The sequence below is a fragment of the Sceloporus occidentalis genome, unplaced genomic scaffold, assembly GCF_023333645.1.
Source record: "Sceloporus occidentalis isolate IW3139 unplaced genomic scaffold, rSceOcc1.0.p SCAF_1, whole genome shotgun sequence".
NCBI classification, from domain to species: Eukaryota; Metazoa; Chordata; class Lepidosauria; order Squamata; family Phrynosomatidae; genus Sceloporus; species Sceloporus occidentalis.
In genome coordinates, this window is record NW_028316981.1 from 14855666 (window position 1) to 14873839 (window position 18174).

The 18174-nt window shown below is 41.2% G+C and overlaps 1 protein-coding gene across 1 annotated transcript; it reads left to right on the forward strand.

The window, feature by feature from the left end:
- The first annotated feature begins 118 nt into the window (after positions 1-118).
- Positions 119-16670, forward strand: LOC149320890 (E3 ubiquitin-protein ligase TRIM11-like). The gene is made up of 7 exons (XM_089505321.1): positions 119-550; positions 4651-4746; positions 6891-7121; positions 9806-9828; positions 11455-11573; positions 13982-14014; positions 15272-16670. The coding sequence occupies exons 1-7, from the start codon at positions 119-121 to the stop codon at positions 15823-15825; spliced, it is 1488 nt and encodes a 495-aa protein (XP_089361447.1). The 3' UTR covers positions 15826-16670.
- Positions 16671-18174: the final 1504 nt, after the last annotated feature.

Here is an 18174-nt window from a genome sequence, read left to right on the forward strand (position 1 = left end):
CCAACCTCTGGAAGCGATTGCCAAGAAGGGAAATGCCCAGTTGTTGACAGGAGAAGAAAAATCATGAAATGTGAAACTGAAATAGTCCGCTGTTTGCTTGAGACAGCAGCAGGGAGCCATGGCAGCTGGAAGCTCCTTCCAGGAGCTTTCTGAAGAGGTCACTTGCTCTATCTGCCTGGAGTTTTTCAAGGATCCAGTGACCATTGCGGAGTGTGGGCACAATTTTTGCCGAGCCTGCTTGACCCAGTACTGGGGGGAGCTGGCTACAGAAGGTCCCTGCCCTCAGTGCAGAAAAAGAGGGCAGCAAAGGAACCTCATCCCCAATCGGCCGCTGGCCAATGTTGTAGAAATACTGGCCACCGAGAAATGCCATAGTCAAGAAGAGGGAAAGGGGGCAGAAGATCCAGGGACTATCTGTGAGAAGCACCAGGAGCCCCTAAGACTCTTCTGTAGAAACGACGTAACCCCCATCTGTGAGCTGTGCAACAAATCCCAAGAACACAAAGATCATGAGGTGATTTCTGTGGAGGAGGCTGAGCAGGAGTACAAGGTAGGCAGGGGATAACTAAGCATGCCGAGAGGGAATTTGTCTTAGCTGTGGCTTCTTCTTGGAAAGATTCCCTGTATGTTTGCCAGTTTTATTTCAGTTTCTCAAATCTGGGTAAGCTTATTTACCTATTACACCAGTTCTTAGTTCTAAATAACTGTTTACTAAATTTTGTTATTGTTGTTAATCTTTTAACAAACTACAGTGGGCTCTTGGTATCTGCTGGGGATTGGGTCCAGGCCCCACCCACCCCCTGTAACAAAATTGATGGATACATAAGTCCCATTATATACAGTGACATAATAAAATAGCATCCCATATATAAAATGGCAAAATCAAGGTTTGCTTTTGGGATTTATTTTTTTGTGTGTGTGGGTGTGTGTGAATACTTTCAAGCCATTGATGGTTGCATCTGTGGATGCAGAATTCATGCCTACACAGGGCTGATGTTATCTTCTCAAGTATGGCTAGTTGGGACAAAAGGCAGGGCCTCTTCCATGGTTACCCATAAGCTCTGGAACTCTAGGGAGACTAGGGCCTCATTCATACATCAGTTTCTTTCTTTCTTTTTTTACTAGAATGATGCAAATAATTTCACTCACACATTCTTGCCTTTTCTGATTTCTTTTGCTTACCACCCAGTGACTCATACACCCAAGCCCAAGCCCCCAGTGTTTTTGTGGTTAGTTCCAAGATTTCTGTACATTTGGAAAGGGAGGAGGAAGTTGTTTCTACAAACAGCTGAATTGCAAACCTAGCATTTCCTGGCGGTTATTACAGTGTTGTCAGGGCAAGCTGTCAGTCCTAGATGTGTTGACTTTATTGGGTACAGCAAAGGAAAAAGTTTCTTCCTTACCAAAGAATTGGACTGTGCGTGTCTCTGGCTGTGTTTTTCAAACGTATGGTCCTTAGGGTTTTGGACTTCAGTTCCAAGAAGTCCCAGCCAACTTAGCCAGTGCTCTGGGATTTGGGGAGCTGAAGTCCTTTAAAAAAAAACCTCAAGGACAAAGATTTGCCCTCTCACACTATACAATGAATGATACCATGATGGTTTCAATTTGACTGCCACAGTTATGTTGCTACAGACTGAAGAACACCACTTTTGAGTAGCACTGGTGTAGATCCCCCCATGTGTTTCTTCCATCTTAAATTATTTCTTTGGGATGGAAATTGTTTTTCTAAACCATTTAAAAAAAATTAAGTCAAAAGAGTGCTCTGTCAATTACTTTGTGACTGGTGACCTAACAAGGGCTGCTTTGTAACTCAGAGGTTCCTGTCCCTTGCCCTTTGGCTTAAAACATATCCAGGAGTAGCCATGTTGACCATATAGCAGAGTGCAGTGTCATACAAAATCCACAAAACAATGATACCTTTATTGGGACAACCAAAATGCACATCATACATGTTGCAAGCTTCCAAATAATTTTTTTAAAATTCAAATGTCAAAATTTAAAATAAAAAAACATTTTCTGAAATTTAAAACTTTTAAAATTTTCGTTAAAAACATCCCATTTTAACCAAATCTTCACTATGCATTTGTAAATACATTAATGTTGTGCATATGATACTGTAATTTGAAGGTATAATTTTAATTTTGGCGTGGGACAGACCATCCAAAAAGGACGGTCTCCCAGCACCTGGCTTTGCTCTGCCAGAAAGCCGCAGCCACCAAACTGTGCGGCTTCCCTGAAGAGCAAAAAAACCCAAGAAAAGTGTGTGTGTGTGTGGGGGGGGGGGGGGTTGTGACGTCACAATGGCGTTGCGATGTCCGGACGATATGTGTCCGGGATGTCACAATGATGTGCCCATGTGTACAGGCACCACCATTGTTACGCCCTGGCGACGTGCTAGGGTTAAGGGGCGTCTATAAGAGGCGCCCTGAGGCGACCCTAGCACGTCGTCAGGATGTGCCAAGGGACCGGTCTGTACTGGGCTGCCGCTAGTTGTTTTATGTCACAGCTATTAGCATTACACTCAATGCTATATGGGAATTAAGATTTACGAGTTAGTGCAAAAAACATTGCTAAAGATTCTGTGTGGTGTGAAATGGGAGGAGGGCAATGGGGGGTGACACCATGAGTTACTGCACTGGGTGACATCAACCCTAGGCATGTCACTGCCATGGATCAAGGCAAGGGACAACAACAATTAACAAACAACATCAGTTAAAACAAATCAGTTAAAACATCAACTTAAAAGGACAAATAAGACGTATACATATGAAAACAATCCATATTTAAAATTCACAATTTAAATATCATCTGGGATAAGCCTGCCAGAAGAGACTAGTCTTTACTGCTCTTTTAAACTCATACAGTGTATTCAGCTGTCAAATCTCTTCTGGCAGGTCATTCCACAGTCTAGGGATGGCCGTAGAAAAAGGGGCTCTACAGACCACCCCTAAGCGGCAGCCTGCATATGCCCCTTTTTGTGCCAGATTGGGTCCGTGGCAACCTCATGCCGCGGCCCCAATCCAGCCTTGCTGCACCATGCTGCATCAGGCACCCTGGGTGGCGGAGTCAGGTGTGCATTGTGAGGATGCTATGACCTGACTCAGCCCCCGTATTGGCCTTAATGGCCAGCGTGTACAGTGCCAAAGTCCTCTGGCTGACAGTTGCCAACCTAGTCCAGGGTGAGGACTAGTTCCCAGAGGACTTGAGCATACGAGGAGGATTACATGGGAGGAGACCCAAACCATTATTATTATTATTATTATTATTATTATTATTATTATTAACCTTTATTTATAAAGCGCTGTAAATTTACACAACGCTGTACATACAATCTTTTTAATTGGATGGTTCCCTGCCCTCAGGCTTACAATCTAAAAAGACATGACTTTAAAGGTAATAATGTACACTTTGTACCTTGTTGAAAAACTAATTTGCAGCCAATGGAGTTCCTTTAATATTGGTGTAATGTGTAATGTCCCAGCAATAAATCTGGCTGCCGTGTTTTGAACTAGCTGAAGTTTACAAGCTTGGTACAGAGATAGCCCAATGTACAGTGCATTACAAAGTTCCAGCCTTGAGGTTACCAGAACATGCACTACCATCTTTAGGTCCTCCAGTTCTAGGAGTTCATCTGGCATAACAGCTGATAGTAAGCACTCCTGGAATTTGAAGTTCATTTCCTGCACTGAATCTCCCAGTACCCAGACTAGGAGAAAGGAAGCATAAAAATAAAGCAAATAAATAAAATAAATACCCACATGTCCAGAAGGAGGAGATGCCCACCTGCATGAATACCCTTCCACACCCTCTGATCTGAGGACAGAAACCACAACTTCTTGAGATCTCTTTTCCTGTAGCTTGCATCCATTGTTCCATGTTATAGTCTATGGAGTAGCGAAAACAAGCTTGCTACATCCTCAATGTGACACCCCTTCAAATACTTAAATAGGGCTATCATATCACCTCTTAACTTTCTCTTTGCCAGCTAAACATCCCCAGTCTTTCCTCATAGGGCATGGTTTCAAGACCCTTCACCATTTTAGTCACCCTCCTTTGGACATGCTCCAGTTTCTCCACATCCTTTTTTAATTGTGGTGCCCAGAACTGGATACAGTATTCTAGTTAGGGACTGACCAAAGCAGAATATAGTGGCACTATTACTTCCCTTGATCTAGACACTATACTTCTATTGATGCAACCTAAAACTGCATTGGCCTTTTTAGCTGCGCATCACACTTTTGACTCATTTTCAACTTGTGTTCTACTAGGACTCCTAGATTCTTTTCACATGTCATTTCTTTAAGCCAGGTGTCCCCCATCCTATATCTATGCCTTTCATTTCTTATACCTAAGTGCAGTATCTTACATTTCTCCCTGTTGTAGTTCATTTTTTTAGTTTTGGCCCAGTGTTCTAATCTATTAAGGCCATTTTGAATTTTGATCCTGTACTCTGGGCTATTAGTTACTCCTCTTAATTTGGTGTCACCTGCAAATTTAATAAGCATGCTTTCTATTTCTTCATCCAAGTCATTGATAAAGATGTTGAATAGCACTGGGCCCACTGGCTCCTTGTTAGAAAGTGCTGCATGTATATCTTTGGTAAATCTCTCATAAATCATATTTAACATAATTTTTTATCTTTCTCTACAGGATCAGATCCATACCTGTCTACCTAATCTCAGGGAAGTGGAAGAGAAAATTCTGTCATCCAAAGCAGATGCCCTTAAAGAAAGCCAACATCTGCTTGTGAGTCTTACTCTTACTGGGAATGGGCTCTTTCCAAGGGCACAGTTATAGTGCTGTGATTCCACTTTAAATGCTAACCTCTCCCCCTGCCAACAAAACAAAACAAAACAAAACAAAACAAAGCAAAAAACCCTGAAAATCCCAGAGGTCTATAGGATGTTGTCATGGTAGTTAAAACAGAATCAATGCTATAAACATCTAGTATGAAAGGGACATCAGGATCTGGTGGGACAGAGATGCGGGCATCTAAGAAGATTATCACGCTTAAAATAATGCGACAATCCTGATGGGATACAGTCATGTTTCAGGATATAAACCAGTATTTTCACATATAAAATTGCCACCGCTACCGCCACCACCAAAGGATGGTAACCCATGTCCCAGCTGTTTTTAGCCTGCTGGTTTTCCAAAACGGCAAGCTCCCATTTTAGAAAACTGATCAGCTATGCGCAGCCTGGACTGGGTTATAGTGTCTCAGTGGCAGAGGTGGTGATATTACATGCGATAATACCAGTTTATATCCCGAAACGTGACTGTATCCTGTCAAGAATAAGTTACATTATTTTAAGTGCAATAATCTCCAAGGAGTAGGTGGAACCCAGAGGCTGACAACTGCAAGAGCAATTAATAGAGAGGGGAAAAAACCTCGAAAAGATTATCAGCAAAATCCATTAAAAAGAAAGAAAAGTAATGATGCTTGCGCATGACTAGCTTGCCCAGGATACTGTGAATCAGGCTGTAACCCAATTCCAGCTGACATTGGATTAAGCATGCTAAACTCAGTGAGATATTTTTTCCTGAGCAATATAAGTTTGTACTATATATGTCATCCATCAATATGTCTCTTACTGGGGTGACCACATGTTAAAGAGGACAAGGCTCTTCTACGTATGTATTTGTATTCAGATGACTTTTCAGCAGGTGTGGCTACAATACAAGGTAAATCTACTAAAATGTCCCCTTCTATACAATCATTAAAGTTACAGGGATCCTGCTCCCCTTGTATATTTGTTTCTTTCTGAGAGAGAGAGAGAGAGACTCACCTTCACCTGTTCACCATAGGCTGCTATCTAGTGCATGCTTACAAAAAAGTAAGACTCATTGAATTCAATGGGACATCTGTTTAAGTTTGAATAGAATAACTGAATATAACTAAATAGAATGAGGAAATAAGCCAGAGATGCACCTACATTGTAGAAATAACACCTGGGATTTGTAATTTTACAAGGTCTTTAGCCTTCTCTGCTAAAGAGTGCAGCAGCTTCACAACCCTGCAAATCTCCAGCTGCTGAGGCACCTGAGCTGGTGGGGCACAATTTTAAATGGACAATGAATGACTGCCCCATTGGGTATTCCTCACCAACTCTGAGCTTTCACCCAATGCAGTCCTCACTCCCCGCACCATCCTAGTTGTGGGGCCTCTCAAAACTACAAATCCCAGAATTCTATAGGATGGAATCATGGCAGGGTACAGTGGCTGGCAGGTTAGATCCCTCACCCCTATGCTGAGATAACAACCCATTTCTTAGCTCCATCATTAAAGCAAGATGCAGTCTGACACTCTGCCAAACCATATCAAACCTGACACTCTGCCAAACCACGAATCAGCAAGGCTCAGAACCCCAAAATTACTTATTTGGGTAAGAGTCATCTGTTGCCTTTAACAGGGGCATCGTTAGGGGAGTGCGGGGAGTGAGGACTGCATTGGGTGAAAGCTCAGGTTGGGGGGGGATACCTGGTGGGGCAGTCGTTCGTTGTCTGTCTTAAGATCCCACCCTGCCAGCCTGGGTACCTCTGAAAAAGAAGAGAGGATGCCCCAGCAAGGAGAGCGGATTCGATGCTAGGGCACCTTATAATAAATAAAATAATAATAAACGTTTTATTTTCACTCCGCCTCTCCGTCAAAAGACAATTGAGGCAGCTTACAATTAAAAATCCATGCAAGACATACAATACACAATATATATAATATCCCAGTTAATTCCCTCCCTCCCCTAAAACATCAATTAAACTCAATAAGAGTGAAAATCATCTATTAAAATAATCATATTATTAAAATAATCAGAGACTCTTGCTCCTCTTAAACAAGCCCTATAGGCCTGACTGTAGTCTACTATTCCCTTCCCTCTGTTTGCCTGTTCCAGGAACAAGCAGAAGAAGTGAAACAAACATTGGAGGCTAAGTATCAACGGTTGCACCAGCTTCTGGAAGAACAGGAGAAAGTTGTCCTATTTGGGCTGGAAAAGGTGAAAGAGGAGATTGAACAGAAAAGGGAAGAACATCTGGCCAGAATGTCCAGGGAACTCTCCTCCCTGAAGGCTCTCATCCAGGAGATGGAGGAGAGGTGCCAGCAGCCAGCAAGTGGACTCTTGGAGGTAAGGCCAACTCCACACCTTCCTCTGAATGAGATGGAAAAGTCTTAAGGTCACTGGTTCTCAAATGGTGGGTTGGGACTCTCGGGCGGGGGGAACGGAGAATTGCTCAAGGGGGTCACAAAGCTTGGAGGCCCTGATCCCCCCTCCTCTCCTTCCCAAAATTTTTAATGTGTAAAATCTACACACATGTTGAGTTAAATATTGAATTTACTCAGACTGTTACGATTTAATAGAGTTTTCTGACAGAAAAGGCTAAATGTCTCCCAAAACTAGTTTCAGAATTCCCTAGCATTGAGCCAGGGCAGTTAAAACAGTCTCAAACTGGATTATTCTCGCAGTGTGTTTTAGCCCATAGACAACCTCCCTCCATCCTCCCCTCCCCTAAAACATATAACAAAAACATCAAAAAGGGAAAAAAACTTGCTACCTATTTTAATGGATTTCTAACTAATACAGATCTTTGCTTCTACTCTGTTAATCTTCTATTTTCCTTTTTTAACACTAATATTTACCATAATACTATCCCACATTTCTTTATTACCTCTGTAATACAAATATTGATAACACGAATAATAAGTCCACTTACCTATCAAATCCAGTAACATCGCCAATAATATCTCCTTTTAAATTTTTAATATATTCTATAAATATTTTCCACTTGTCTATAAAGGCTTTTTTGTTGTTAGTTAATTTTTCTAACTGTGACATTCTTTTTTACAATTCTTTTCTTAATTTTAAGCCAGTATTTCTTTACTTTTCTACACTTCCACCAAAAACTGTTCTAACCTGAACAATGCATGTTATTTCTTTGTAAAATGTTAACATAGGAAAAGGTATGAAAGTATGAATGAAAACACACACATTAGTTTTATGGTTTTATTATTTTATCATTTATGATATATTATTGGTTTTTTGTTGATGGATCACTTTTATTAACTTTACCATGTTGTTTTTGGTGATTTTTATGCATTGGTGTTTTGTTTTTTAACTCTGTTTTTGTATTTACTATTTGGATATATTTTATATTGTGATGGCTTTTAGCTTTTAACAATAAATTTCTACAAAATATTTTTATTTATATGCTACATTGAGTGGCATGATGTCCACATGTAGATGTAAAGAGTGGATCCCAAGAGTAAAAAGTTTGCCAAGTGGAGGGTAAGGCTTTGGCAACAGTCACTGGTTGATTCCATGTCGGTGAGGCAGTGAATCTGCCATTTCCTCCATTTCCACTGAAAGTAACTTGGTGCAAGCTTGCACTGTTGTTCTGAGTTAGTTTTCAAATCCTGAGATTTATTTCCAGTGTGGTTCGTTCACATCTGGTGTGGTGGAGAATCAAACTGCTTCTTGTTTAAGAGTGAAGAAATGGACTGGGTCCCCAAGTTTGGGGTGGGCAGGGTTTTAGACCCATCTGAGTTTTAGAGGAAAGATACTAACTAAATCTTATCCCCCTAAATTGGTTCAGAACCTTGGATAGGTCCTTTAATGTTTCAGGGTATATGCACTTTGAATTGGGTTCAAATTGTTTCCCACTTATACAGGATTTTCTTGGTAAGATTTGTTCAGAAAGCGTTTGCTTTTGCTTTCCTCTGAGGCTGAGAGAGTGTGACTTGCCCAAGATAACCCAGTGGGTTTTCATGGTTGAGCCCTAGGCCAGATTCCCACTACCTTTTAAACCGAATTGCAAATCGGTTTGAACTGGTTCAAACAACCCTGGTTCCCACTTAAACCAAATCACTCAAGCAATTCCGAGGGAGCCATGTGCTAGACCCATTTAACCTACATCTTTTTGACACTTATGTTTTCCGCATCTTTTTGAATAAATCGATTCTGTGCAAATGTGGGCAAGCGGGGCAAATGTAGCAGGAACCACGCTCTGCTGTCGAATTGATCCATCGATTCGGATAGCACACTGATTTATCTGTAAGTGGGAATGAGACCTTAGTCTCAGAGCCATAGTCCCATGCTCAAACTGAGTTGGTGAGATGCACTTTATCTCTCTGCCCCAGGCCAGCCGTCCTTCCAAAGTTCATTATTTACCATAATTGCTGTGATGGCTACTTCCACAGCAGCAGATTCATCTCTTCCTATTTGGCTAACTTCACTGTGATGATGTTTGGCTGAGTGTCCACCAAGTTCCTCTTTGCTTCCTCCTTTCTTTACTACATGTGGATAATTTGTGCTTGCTTCCAGCATCACAGCCGATAGGTGGGAACGGAAAAGAGGAAATGTGAAACCAGGCTGGTGATAGTAAAGTTTTGGAGTCAGGTGGGGTAGAAAAGAAATTGGAATAATTCTCTGATTTGGATTACAATCTGAGAAGAACAGTTGGGTCAAAAAGCCTACCTTTAACCAGAGGAGCATTATGAGCCAGGGCAAAGAATTCTGAACTTGAATGATATGTGTTTGTGTTGGGTGCCTTCAAACCTATTACAGGATTTTCTTGGCAGGCTTTGTTCAGAGGGACTTTGCTGTTGCCATTGCCATTGCCATTACCACTGTCTGATACCTGTATAAATCTCCAGAGGATTTCTCTCCCTAACCCTTGAATCATGCATACAAGGCAGGTTGCTGCCAGGTTGGCCCCAATAAGCCAGAGTCTACCACCCTCCAATGTTTGAGGGGTGCTCAGCATGTAGCCCATAGTGGACACTGATGTCCTTCTTTCTCTTTTATTCTTCCAGGATATGAAAAGCGTCTTGCAAAGGTGAGTGAAGCTCGCTTGTTACCAATAACTCCCTATACACTGCAATGACATTGTGTAGCCAATGCACAGCTCTCGGGCTTTCATTCCTGTACGACAACAACATCTATTGCTGCTGTTGTTGTTTTCATTTATATCCTACCTTTCTCCCAATAATGCGACTCAAGGTGCCTAACACTTTAAAACATTATAGGTTAGTAACATTATAAAGGTTAAATGGAAGTATTAAACAGTCATATATTAAAACAGTAAAAAATACTAAAGCAACTTTTAAAAATAATTAAAAGAATTATTATTTGGGGGAGCAGTGCTCTTATGTTGCCCCACCCATAATGACACTGCTCCTTCCTTTCATGGATATCACAGAGGCCTTCCAAGAACATTTCCATTTTTCACCTCTCTTTCTCTCTCTCTGCAAGGCAAACACTGGTGTTTGGATTGTGAGGAAAACTCTAATGGTGATGATAGGACCTTCTTTCCTAAGAGAAGAGCCGCATTTTGGAGGGGAGGGCATGCAAGTGCTAGAAAGACATGCCTCAGAACTGTAGCAAGAGGAAAGAATTAAATTCTCCCTCCTCACCTACCACAGTCACAATTGTGTTTGTGTTCTCTTATAGTGGCTATTTGTCCTTTCCTGTGAGTCTATTAAATCCCAATATCACCAAGCAAAACAATACCACATGAAGTCAAAGGCTTTCATGGCCAGCATCCATAGTTTTTTGTGGGTTTTTTGAGATATGTGGCCATGTTCTAGAAGAGTGTATTCCTGATGGTTTGCCAGCATCTGTAGCTGGCATCTTCAGAGAATGATGAAATATCAGGAATAAACTCTTCTAGAATATGGCCACATAGCCCGAAAAACCCACAAAAAACTAATACCACATAAGTTGACATCGCTTCTGGCACTTGTAGATTCTTATCGCAGGACAAAAGAAAGCTGAGACAGAGAGGGAGAGTAGTGGCTTTCTCTACACCTCTCCCTCTGCCATTGAAGCACTTCCATTCCCTTCCTGAGAGAGACTGTTGTTAAAGTGTGTCTTTTGTCATGCTGTAAAAATCTGTTTGGCAAAAGGCACACTTTTACAATTGGATGCTTAGGAAGGAGAATGGAAGCACTACAACAGCATGCAAAGAGGCAAGGAGAAATACTGCTGATGATCTGAATCTTTAAAATAAACTTGGGAAAAGACCCAGTATCAAATATTCTGGGCTAAGTGGGTTTTTTGGTAGCTCCCCCCCCCCCCCATAGAAACCTGAATCAGGTGCATTGAGGAGGGGGGGGGGCAACAAAAATTCAACCCCGATTCATCCTGGATTATTTTCACCATGGGAATAGGGCCAAGGTTGACATGAAGGCACATAAACAGAGGCACACTAGCATTAATTTGTTATCTATAGCCAAGAAACACAAGTAGAAGTTGAACTCACCTCTTCTATGGGCTTTTCATAATTACTGGATGCTCACTGAAGGGGGAAAATGCTGGACAAATATAAGCCTTTTCCAACCTGGCTTTTTCTTTTTTTCTCTTCTTTCAAGTCTTTTCTCCTTCTCATTTTTGAAATTCTGAATTCTGCACCTGTTCCAGCTCCAGAAGTCTGAATTTAATCATTATTTACTCTCTCAACAAGGTCTGAAATGAAGGAGAAGTTTGAAAAGCCAGTGCCTTTTCCTTCCGTTTTGAAGTGGCAAATCTGGACCTACTGGGATGATAATTCCTTTCTGAAGGGCATCACAAAGCAATTGGAAGGTAAGGAGGCATGGCTGTTAGGATTTTGTAGTGGATGTGACCCATTGATTGTTGAATGGAAAGTTGACAGATAAGTGGTACATCAACTCCTGGGGAAAGTTAAGGAAGAAAAGCAGGGTTATGGTTGAATATTATAAGGTAAAGTTATTCCCCCTTGACAAGGTTGCCCAACTGAGCCATTACTGAGCCAAAGAGCCAACATTGTCAATGACTACTCTGTGGTCATGTGGCCAGCATGACTGCACAGAACGCTGTTTACTTTCCCACCAAAGTGGTACTTATTTATCTACTTGCATTTGCATGTTTTCAAACTGCTAGGTGGGCAGAAGTTGGCACTCCTTCTTTGGAGGTCCTTAAACAGAAACTGGATGGTCATTTGTCCGGAATGCTTTGATTGGGAGGTCCTGCATGGCAGGGGTTGGACCAGATGGCCCTTGTGGTCTCTTCCAACTTTATGATTCTAGTGATGGGAGATCACCCCATCATACAGTGCTTGGGCCTCGAACTGCCAACCTGCCAATGGCTAAATATTAAGAAGACAAAAATAATAACTGCAATGACAGCAGATGATTTACATAACTATAAAGTGGGCAATAAAGGTATTGAAATAGCTAAAAGAATTCCTCTACTTTGGCTCAGTGACTGATCAAAACGGACACTGTTGTCAAGAAATCAGAAGAAGACTTAAGAGTAGGAAGGCAGCTATAAAGGAACTACATAGGATCCTAAAGTATAAAGTTTGTTGTTGTGTGCTGTCAAGTCATTTCTGACTTATGGTGACCTTATCATGGGCTTTTCTTGGCAAGTTTTTTTCACAGGGGGATTTGCCATTGCCATCCTCTGAAGCTGAGAGAGTATGACTTGCCCAAGATCATCTAGTAGGTTTCCATGGCCAAGACAGGATTTGAACTGGGTTTCCCAGTGTCCTAGTCTAACACTTAAACCACTATGCCATGTGTAAAGATATGTCAGTGAATACCAAAATCAGAGTCATCTAGGTCAGTTTCTATATATGGATGTGAACGCTCAACAGTGAAGAAGAAAATCAACTCATTTGAAATGTGGTGCTGGAGAAGAATTCTATGGATACTGTGGACTTCTAAAAAGACAAATAAATGGGTTCTAGTGCAAATCGAACCTGAACTCTCACTAGAAGCTAAGATGACTAAACTGAAGCTATCCTACTTTGGATATATCATGAGATGATGTGATTCACTGGAAAACATGATAACATTTGGTAAAGTAGAAGTCAGTAGGAAAAGAAAAAGTCCACTATATGAGTGGATTGATGCAGTCAAAGATGCTACAGCCCTGAGATTCTTGGAGGTCTCATTCATAGGGTCACCATAAGTCAAAACTGCATGGCAAGAAACAACAAGGTCAACGCAGAGGGTAATTCAATTGATTCAAGAGACCTACTATTGTCAGGACTAAATGAGATTTAAATCATTGCGGTTGTTTCTTCTTCCTAGTCACTCAGTCACTCTTGGTAATTCAAAACCCTGCATTGTTTAAGAAACAAGTAATAAGTAAACAAGCAATCCAAAAGAGTATGGGTGCATCTACACTGTAGAAATAATGCTGTTTGACACAATTTATGCTCTGTAGTTCCATCCTCTGTAATCCTGGGATTTGTACTTTTACAAGGTCCTTTTGCCTTCTGCCAAAGAGTGCTGTTGCCACACAAAACTACAGATCCCAGGATTCTGTGGGATGGAGTCATGGCAGCTAAAGTGGTGTCAAACTGCATTTTTTTCTACAGTGCTGATGTACCCTTTGTGCCTGCATGGACCATAAGCTCAAGGTATCATCTTTAGTGCAACTATCTTCATTCACGGTCTCTTTTAGGCATCCATCCTTTTTCTCTGTGGTACCCTTTCTATGTAATTGTGATTAAAATGGGTGAATCAGAATGGACCAGTGAATAATTCCTCTTCACTATAATTATTCTCCTATTATTATTATTATTATTATTATTATTATTATTATTATTATTGTACTTATACCCCGCCCTTCAGCCCTAAATTCTCTCAATTATTATTTTCAGTTAGACCGTTCCCTGTCCTCAGGCTTACAATCTAAAAAGACATGACACAAAAGGAGAAGGGAATGGTGGGGAAGGGGATCAGGTCCAGCAGTTCTTCTCTCCCTCTGAGGCCTGGACCAAGGCAGATGGACCAAAGGGAGGGCTCTTCTTATTAGTTCGGACCAGACCTGATGGAGCTGGCAGGCCTCACTCTCCCTCTGATTACGTAGATGGCAAAGGGCGGGCTCATCCACTTACATATTTTGTTGTAGTTATTGGTGTTGATTTTAGATGGCTCCAGTTTTGAGGGAAAAAAAGTTTGGAAAACATTATATACATGAATAAAATAATAAAAAAAATTACATTTTGTCTCGCTCTTCAGATACCCTAAGAAATGGAATGAAGCTGCAGAAAGGTAAATTTGGACAACTAACCAAAGACCAAAAATAAAAGTGAAGTTTGGGGTTTGCCAGAAAGTTTTCTGCTTTTGTTTGAATTCAAATAGCTTAGTCATTGCATCTATAACTATATGTTTGTGTGGTCTTAAAAACAAGGTCTGTTGGGTTGGTCAATGGCAGGAAGACCCCCCCAATATCCACAATTAGACAGGATGCACAGGGAAGCCATTGAAAACCACAAACTTCTGGATAATTTCAAACAGAAAGAAGAAACCCTTAAAGTGAACAAAATTTGGCTACCAGTCCTGAGGAATAGCAAAATGCAGACTCAGCAAATGCAAATGGAAAACCATTCAGAGTCAGGGGCTTTCCCAGCAGATCATGATCACCAATTAGCAGACATTAATCCTCTTTTGCATTAGCCTCCTAGCCTGAGGTCAGCCACCAGCAGCAGAGCAATACACACGCAAATCACTCCTGCATTCCCAGGCTCACACAGTATATATACACCCACTTTTTTCCAGGCACGCATTCTCTGAAGATGCCAGCCACAGAGGCTGGTGAAACGTCAGGAAGAAACTCTTCTAGAACATGGCCACATAGCCCGAAAAAACCACAAAAAACCAAGTAGGCAATACTTTTATACAATGCTCCTCATTGTCACAAAATGGTGGCTAGTCACAGATGCTGGTGAAAGGTCAGGAATAAACTTTTCTATAACATGGCCACATAGCCCGAAAAACCCACAAAAAATGAAGAGTGCCATCTTTTCCTTTGCCCCGAGAGGAAAATGTCTTGGGCCAGCTTTGACACAAGAACTTGTGAAGAGAGCTGGTTCAGCTCTAGGGTCCACCTTACTGACCATCCTGACAGCCACCATACAGAAGTTTTTTTGACCCAAATCAGGACACTAAAGTTGGGAAAAGAAAAGCAGAGGCAGATCCCTTACTAATGTAAAAGGTTTTAATGTAAAACTATTTCTAATTGTCTTAATTCCTGCAGTACTTGGGGGGGGGGGGGGTTTGGACTGGATGACCCTCTGGGTTCTTTTCACTTCTACAATTCTGTGTTTCTCACTGAAAAAAAACAGCAAACAAATGTGGCATGATTTGGCCACATTTTTCAGTTTTCAAAAGCTAAAGTCTCTGAAAAACATAAAATCATGAAAATCCTGTAGATTTTAGAATCAACAAGATTATGACTGAAATTCATGTAACATGACATTATACTGAGCTGATACTATTTATCTCCCCCCCCCCCACCTTCCCTTACAGCAAATTTGACTTTTGATCCTGTCACAGCTCATCCCTGCCTCGTCCTGTCAGAGGATCACAAAAGCTTGAAGCTAGGAGAGAATGATCAAGATTTGCCCAAGAATCCAGAGAGATTTGACCAATTTCCCATTGTGTTGGGGACGGAGGGTTTTTCTTCAGGCAGACATTTCTGGGATGTCATTGTGGGACCTGAGGAAGAATGGGCTGTGGGGGTTGCCAGAAAGTCTGTGAGAAGAAAGGGTCCAGTTGCGTTTGGTGCTGTAGAGGGGATCTGGGTTATAGGGAAGTGGCTACATGGGTACTTGGCTCTCAACTATCTTGACTTCACCCTGTTGCGTAGGGGAGGAATTCTCAAGAGGATCAGAGTATTCCTGAACTACACTGCTGGCCAGGTAGCCTTCTTTGACTTAAAGAAAGCAGAGCTGCTCTTTGCTTTCTCAGAAGCTGAATTCCTTGGGGAGCCTGTATACCCTTTCTTTTGGCTGAACGGAAAAGCTGTCTTAAGCTTTCTGTCAGATAATCAGAATTCCCTCCGTAGATGCTCAACAATTTAAAAGAACAATTTTTCATCAATAATGCATCTGAGGAAGTAGACTGAAGTCTACAAAAGCCCATGCTGCCAATTTCTTTCTTTAAGTTAGTCTCAGAAATGCTACAAGATCTCTCTAAGTACTGATTCTATAGACTAAGAAGCTATATCTTTGAATTTTTAAATCAAATTTGTTGTTGTTGTATACTTTCAAGTCATTTCTGACTTATGGTGACCCTAAGGCAAATCCCTTCTCTGCTATGGAAACCCACCAAGTTGGGCAAGTCATACTCTCTCAGCCTTAGAGGAAGGCAATGGGAAACCCAGATATCTATACTGTATTATTTCACATCTCATCTTACACTGATCTTATAGAACTCCTTGACCACCAAGTTCATATCATGAGCCCTCATTCCCACTACGATTTAAAGCAAATTACTGATTGGCTTATATGACCATTGTTCCCATTTGAAACCGGTTCCGATCCTACTTTGATCAATTTCTCTAGTGATAAAGTGAGGCAAACGCAAAAAAAACCCATCCGTTTTTTCCTGACACTAGTTCTTTGGCGGTTCTTTTGAAAAGAATCAATTATTGTTCAACAAGTGGGAACAACAGACCTGAATCGCATCATTCTGGAGGGGAGGGACTAATGACAGAGGGGTGTTTACCATCGCCCCCCTCAGTTTTTGGTAGATCCACCATTCCCCCCCTCCTCCCTCGCTCAGCGCTGCCTTTGTGCTTGTGGTGTGACCTATGGATGCATGATTTTTTTAAAAAAAATAATAAAATTGATAGAATTGATAAAATTGATAGAAGACTCGATTGATTGATTGCAAGCAATGAAGCAAGTAGTTGCAAACCCAATGAATCAAATCTATCAATTTTAAAAAAGTAAAATTATAGAAGATGTGATTCATTGGTTTTGCAACTACTTGCCTCACTGATTGCAAGTAGTTGCAAAATCAATGAATCACATCTTCTCTCAATTTTACTTTTTAAAAATATAGTTCCCAAGCCGGGCTGTCCAGGCTCCTGCTTACGTCACCAATGACGCACAGATGATTGACATGCATTTTGAAGCAGTGCAAACTAGTGGGGGTGACAATCATGCGAAAAGAAAAAAACGACATGATTACAAGGGGATAATGAAAAGATGCACTTTCATAGTGGGAACAACAGACCTTTTGGAATCAGTTTACCAACACGGAGCGAAGGAGAATCACACAGTGATTTAAAATGTAAGTGGGAATGAGTCCTGAAGCTACATAAAAACAGAATCAAATTTTTGAATAGCTAAGGAAACAACCCTTCCTTTAGTGCAGCACCAAAAAGGTAATAAAGATATAAAGCAGTATTTCCACACAAAGGATTTTCTTCAGCTTTAAGGCCACTGACACAACAGTAGTGTTGTGTCAATTCTGTCTTGTTTCATTCCTATAGACACGGGTAAGATATTTTTTTAAATCTCTCTTTTCTAAATTTTTAAAGATTTTTAAAGTTATTTGTCCCTCCATCTCAGGGGGAGTAGGTCAATGTTGACAAATTTCCTGATTGTTGCCAAATATTTAAGCTAAGTACATGTATGGGTGGAAATTTCATTTGCATTACACAGAGCTTTGTTTAAAGATCCTGTCCTTGAAAACAAAAAGAACAAAAGTCAGAGCATTTCATGTGTAAGTAGTGGATACCTTAAGATCTCCAACCCCTCCTGCTCTCCCATTCAAATTTTCACAGAAGAGAAAGAAGGGAGTGAATGGGCAAGACCCCTCTCTCATGGAGGAATCCTGCCTTGGAGAAATCCTAGCATTGAAAGGGAGCCCAGGTTTCACTTAATCCAACCCTCTTCTGCCATGCAGGAATATACAGAATGGTCCATCTCTTGCCTAAAGGTGTTAAATCAACATGCAAATAGGGGTGCAGACTATAACTCCTGTGCCTCGGTTTTGTCACTGTTTCCATATGGAGAGCTATAAGTATGAATGGTAGAGTGTCCACTCTGGGTCCTTTTACGTTGTGGAAATAATGCAGTTTGACACCACTTTAAGTGTTCTAGCTCCATTTTATGGAATCTTGGGATTTGTGGTTTTACAAGCCTTCTCTGACAAAGAGTGCTGGTGCCTCACAAAGCTACAAATCCCATTCTGTAGGATGGAGCCATGGCAGTAAAAGTAATGTTCTACAGTGTAGACGCAGCCTGTAGGTGGAAGCTCTCTATGCAAGTGAGAGCCCTCAAAAATGTGTGCAGTTTAATTTAGCAATGTTAACACTTGCTGCTTAGTCCTGACAATGAATGTCTCTTGATTGGATCTACAGTAACCGAATAAAGGTTTTCTGAGTTTTAACTACTGAAGCCTGAGTTTCTGGTGTCCAG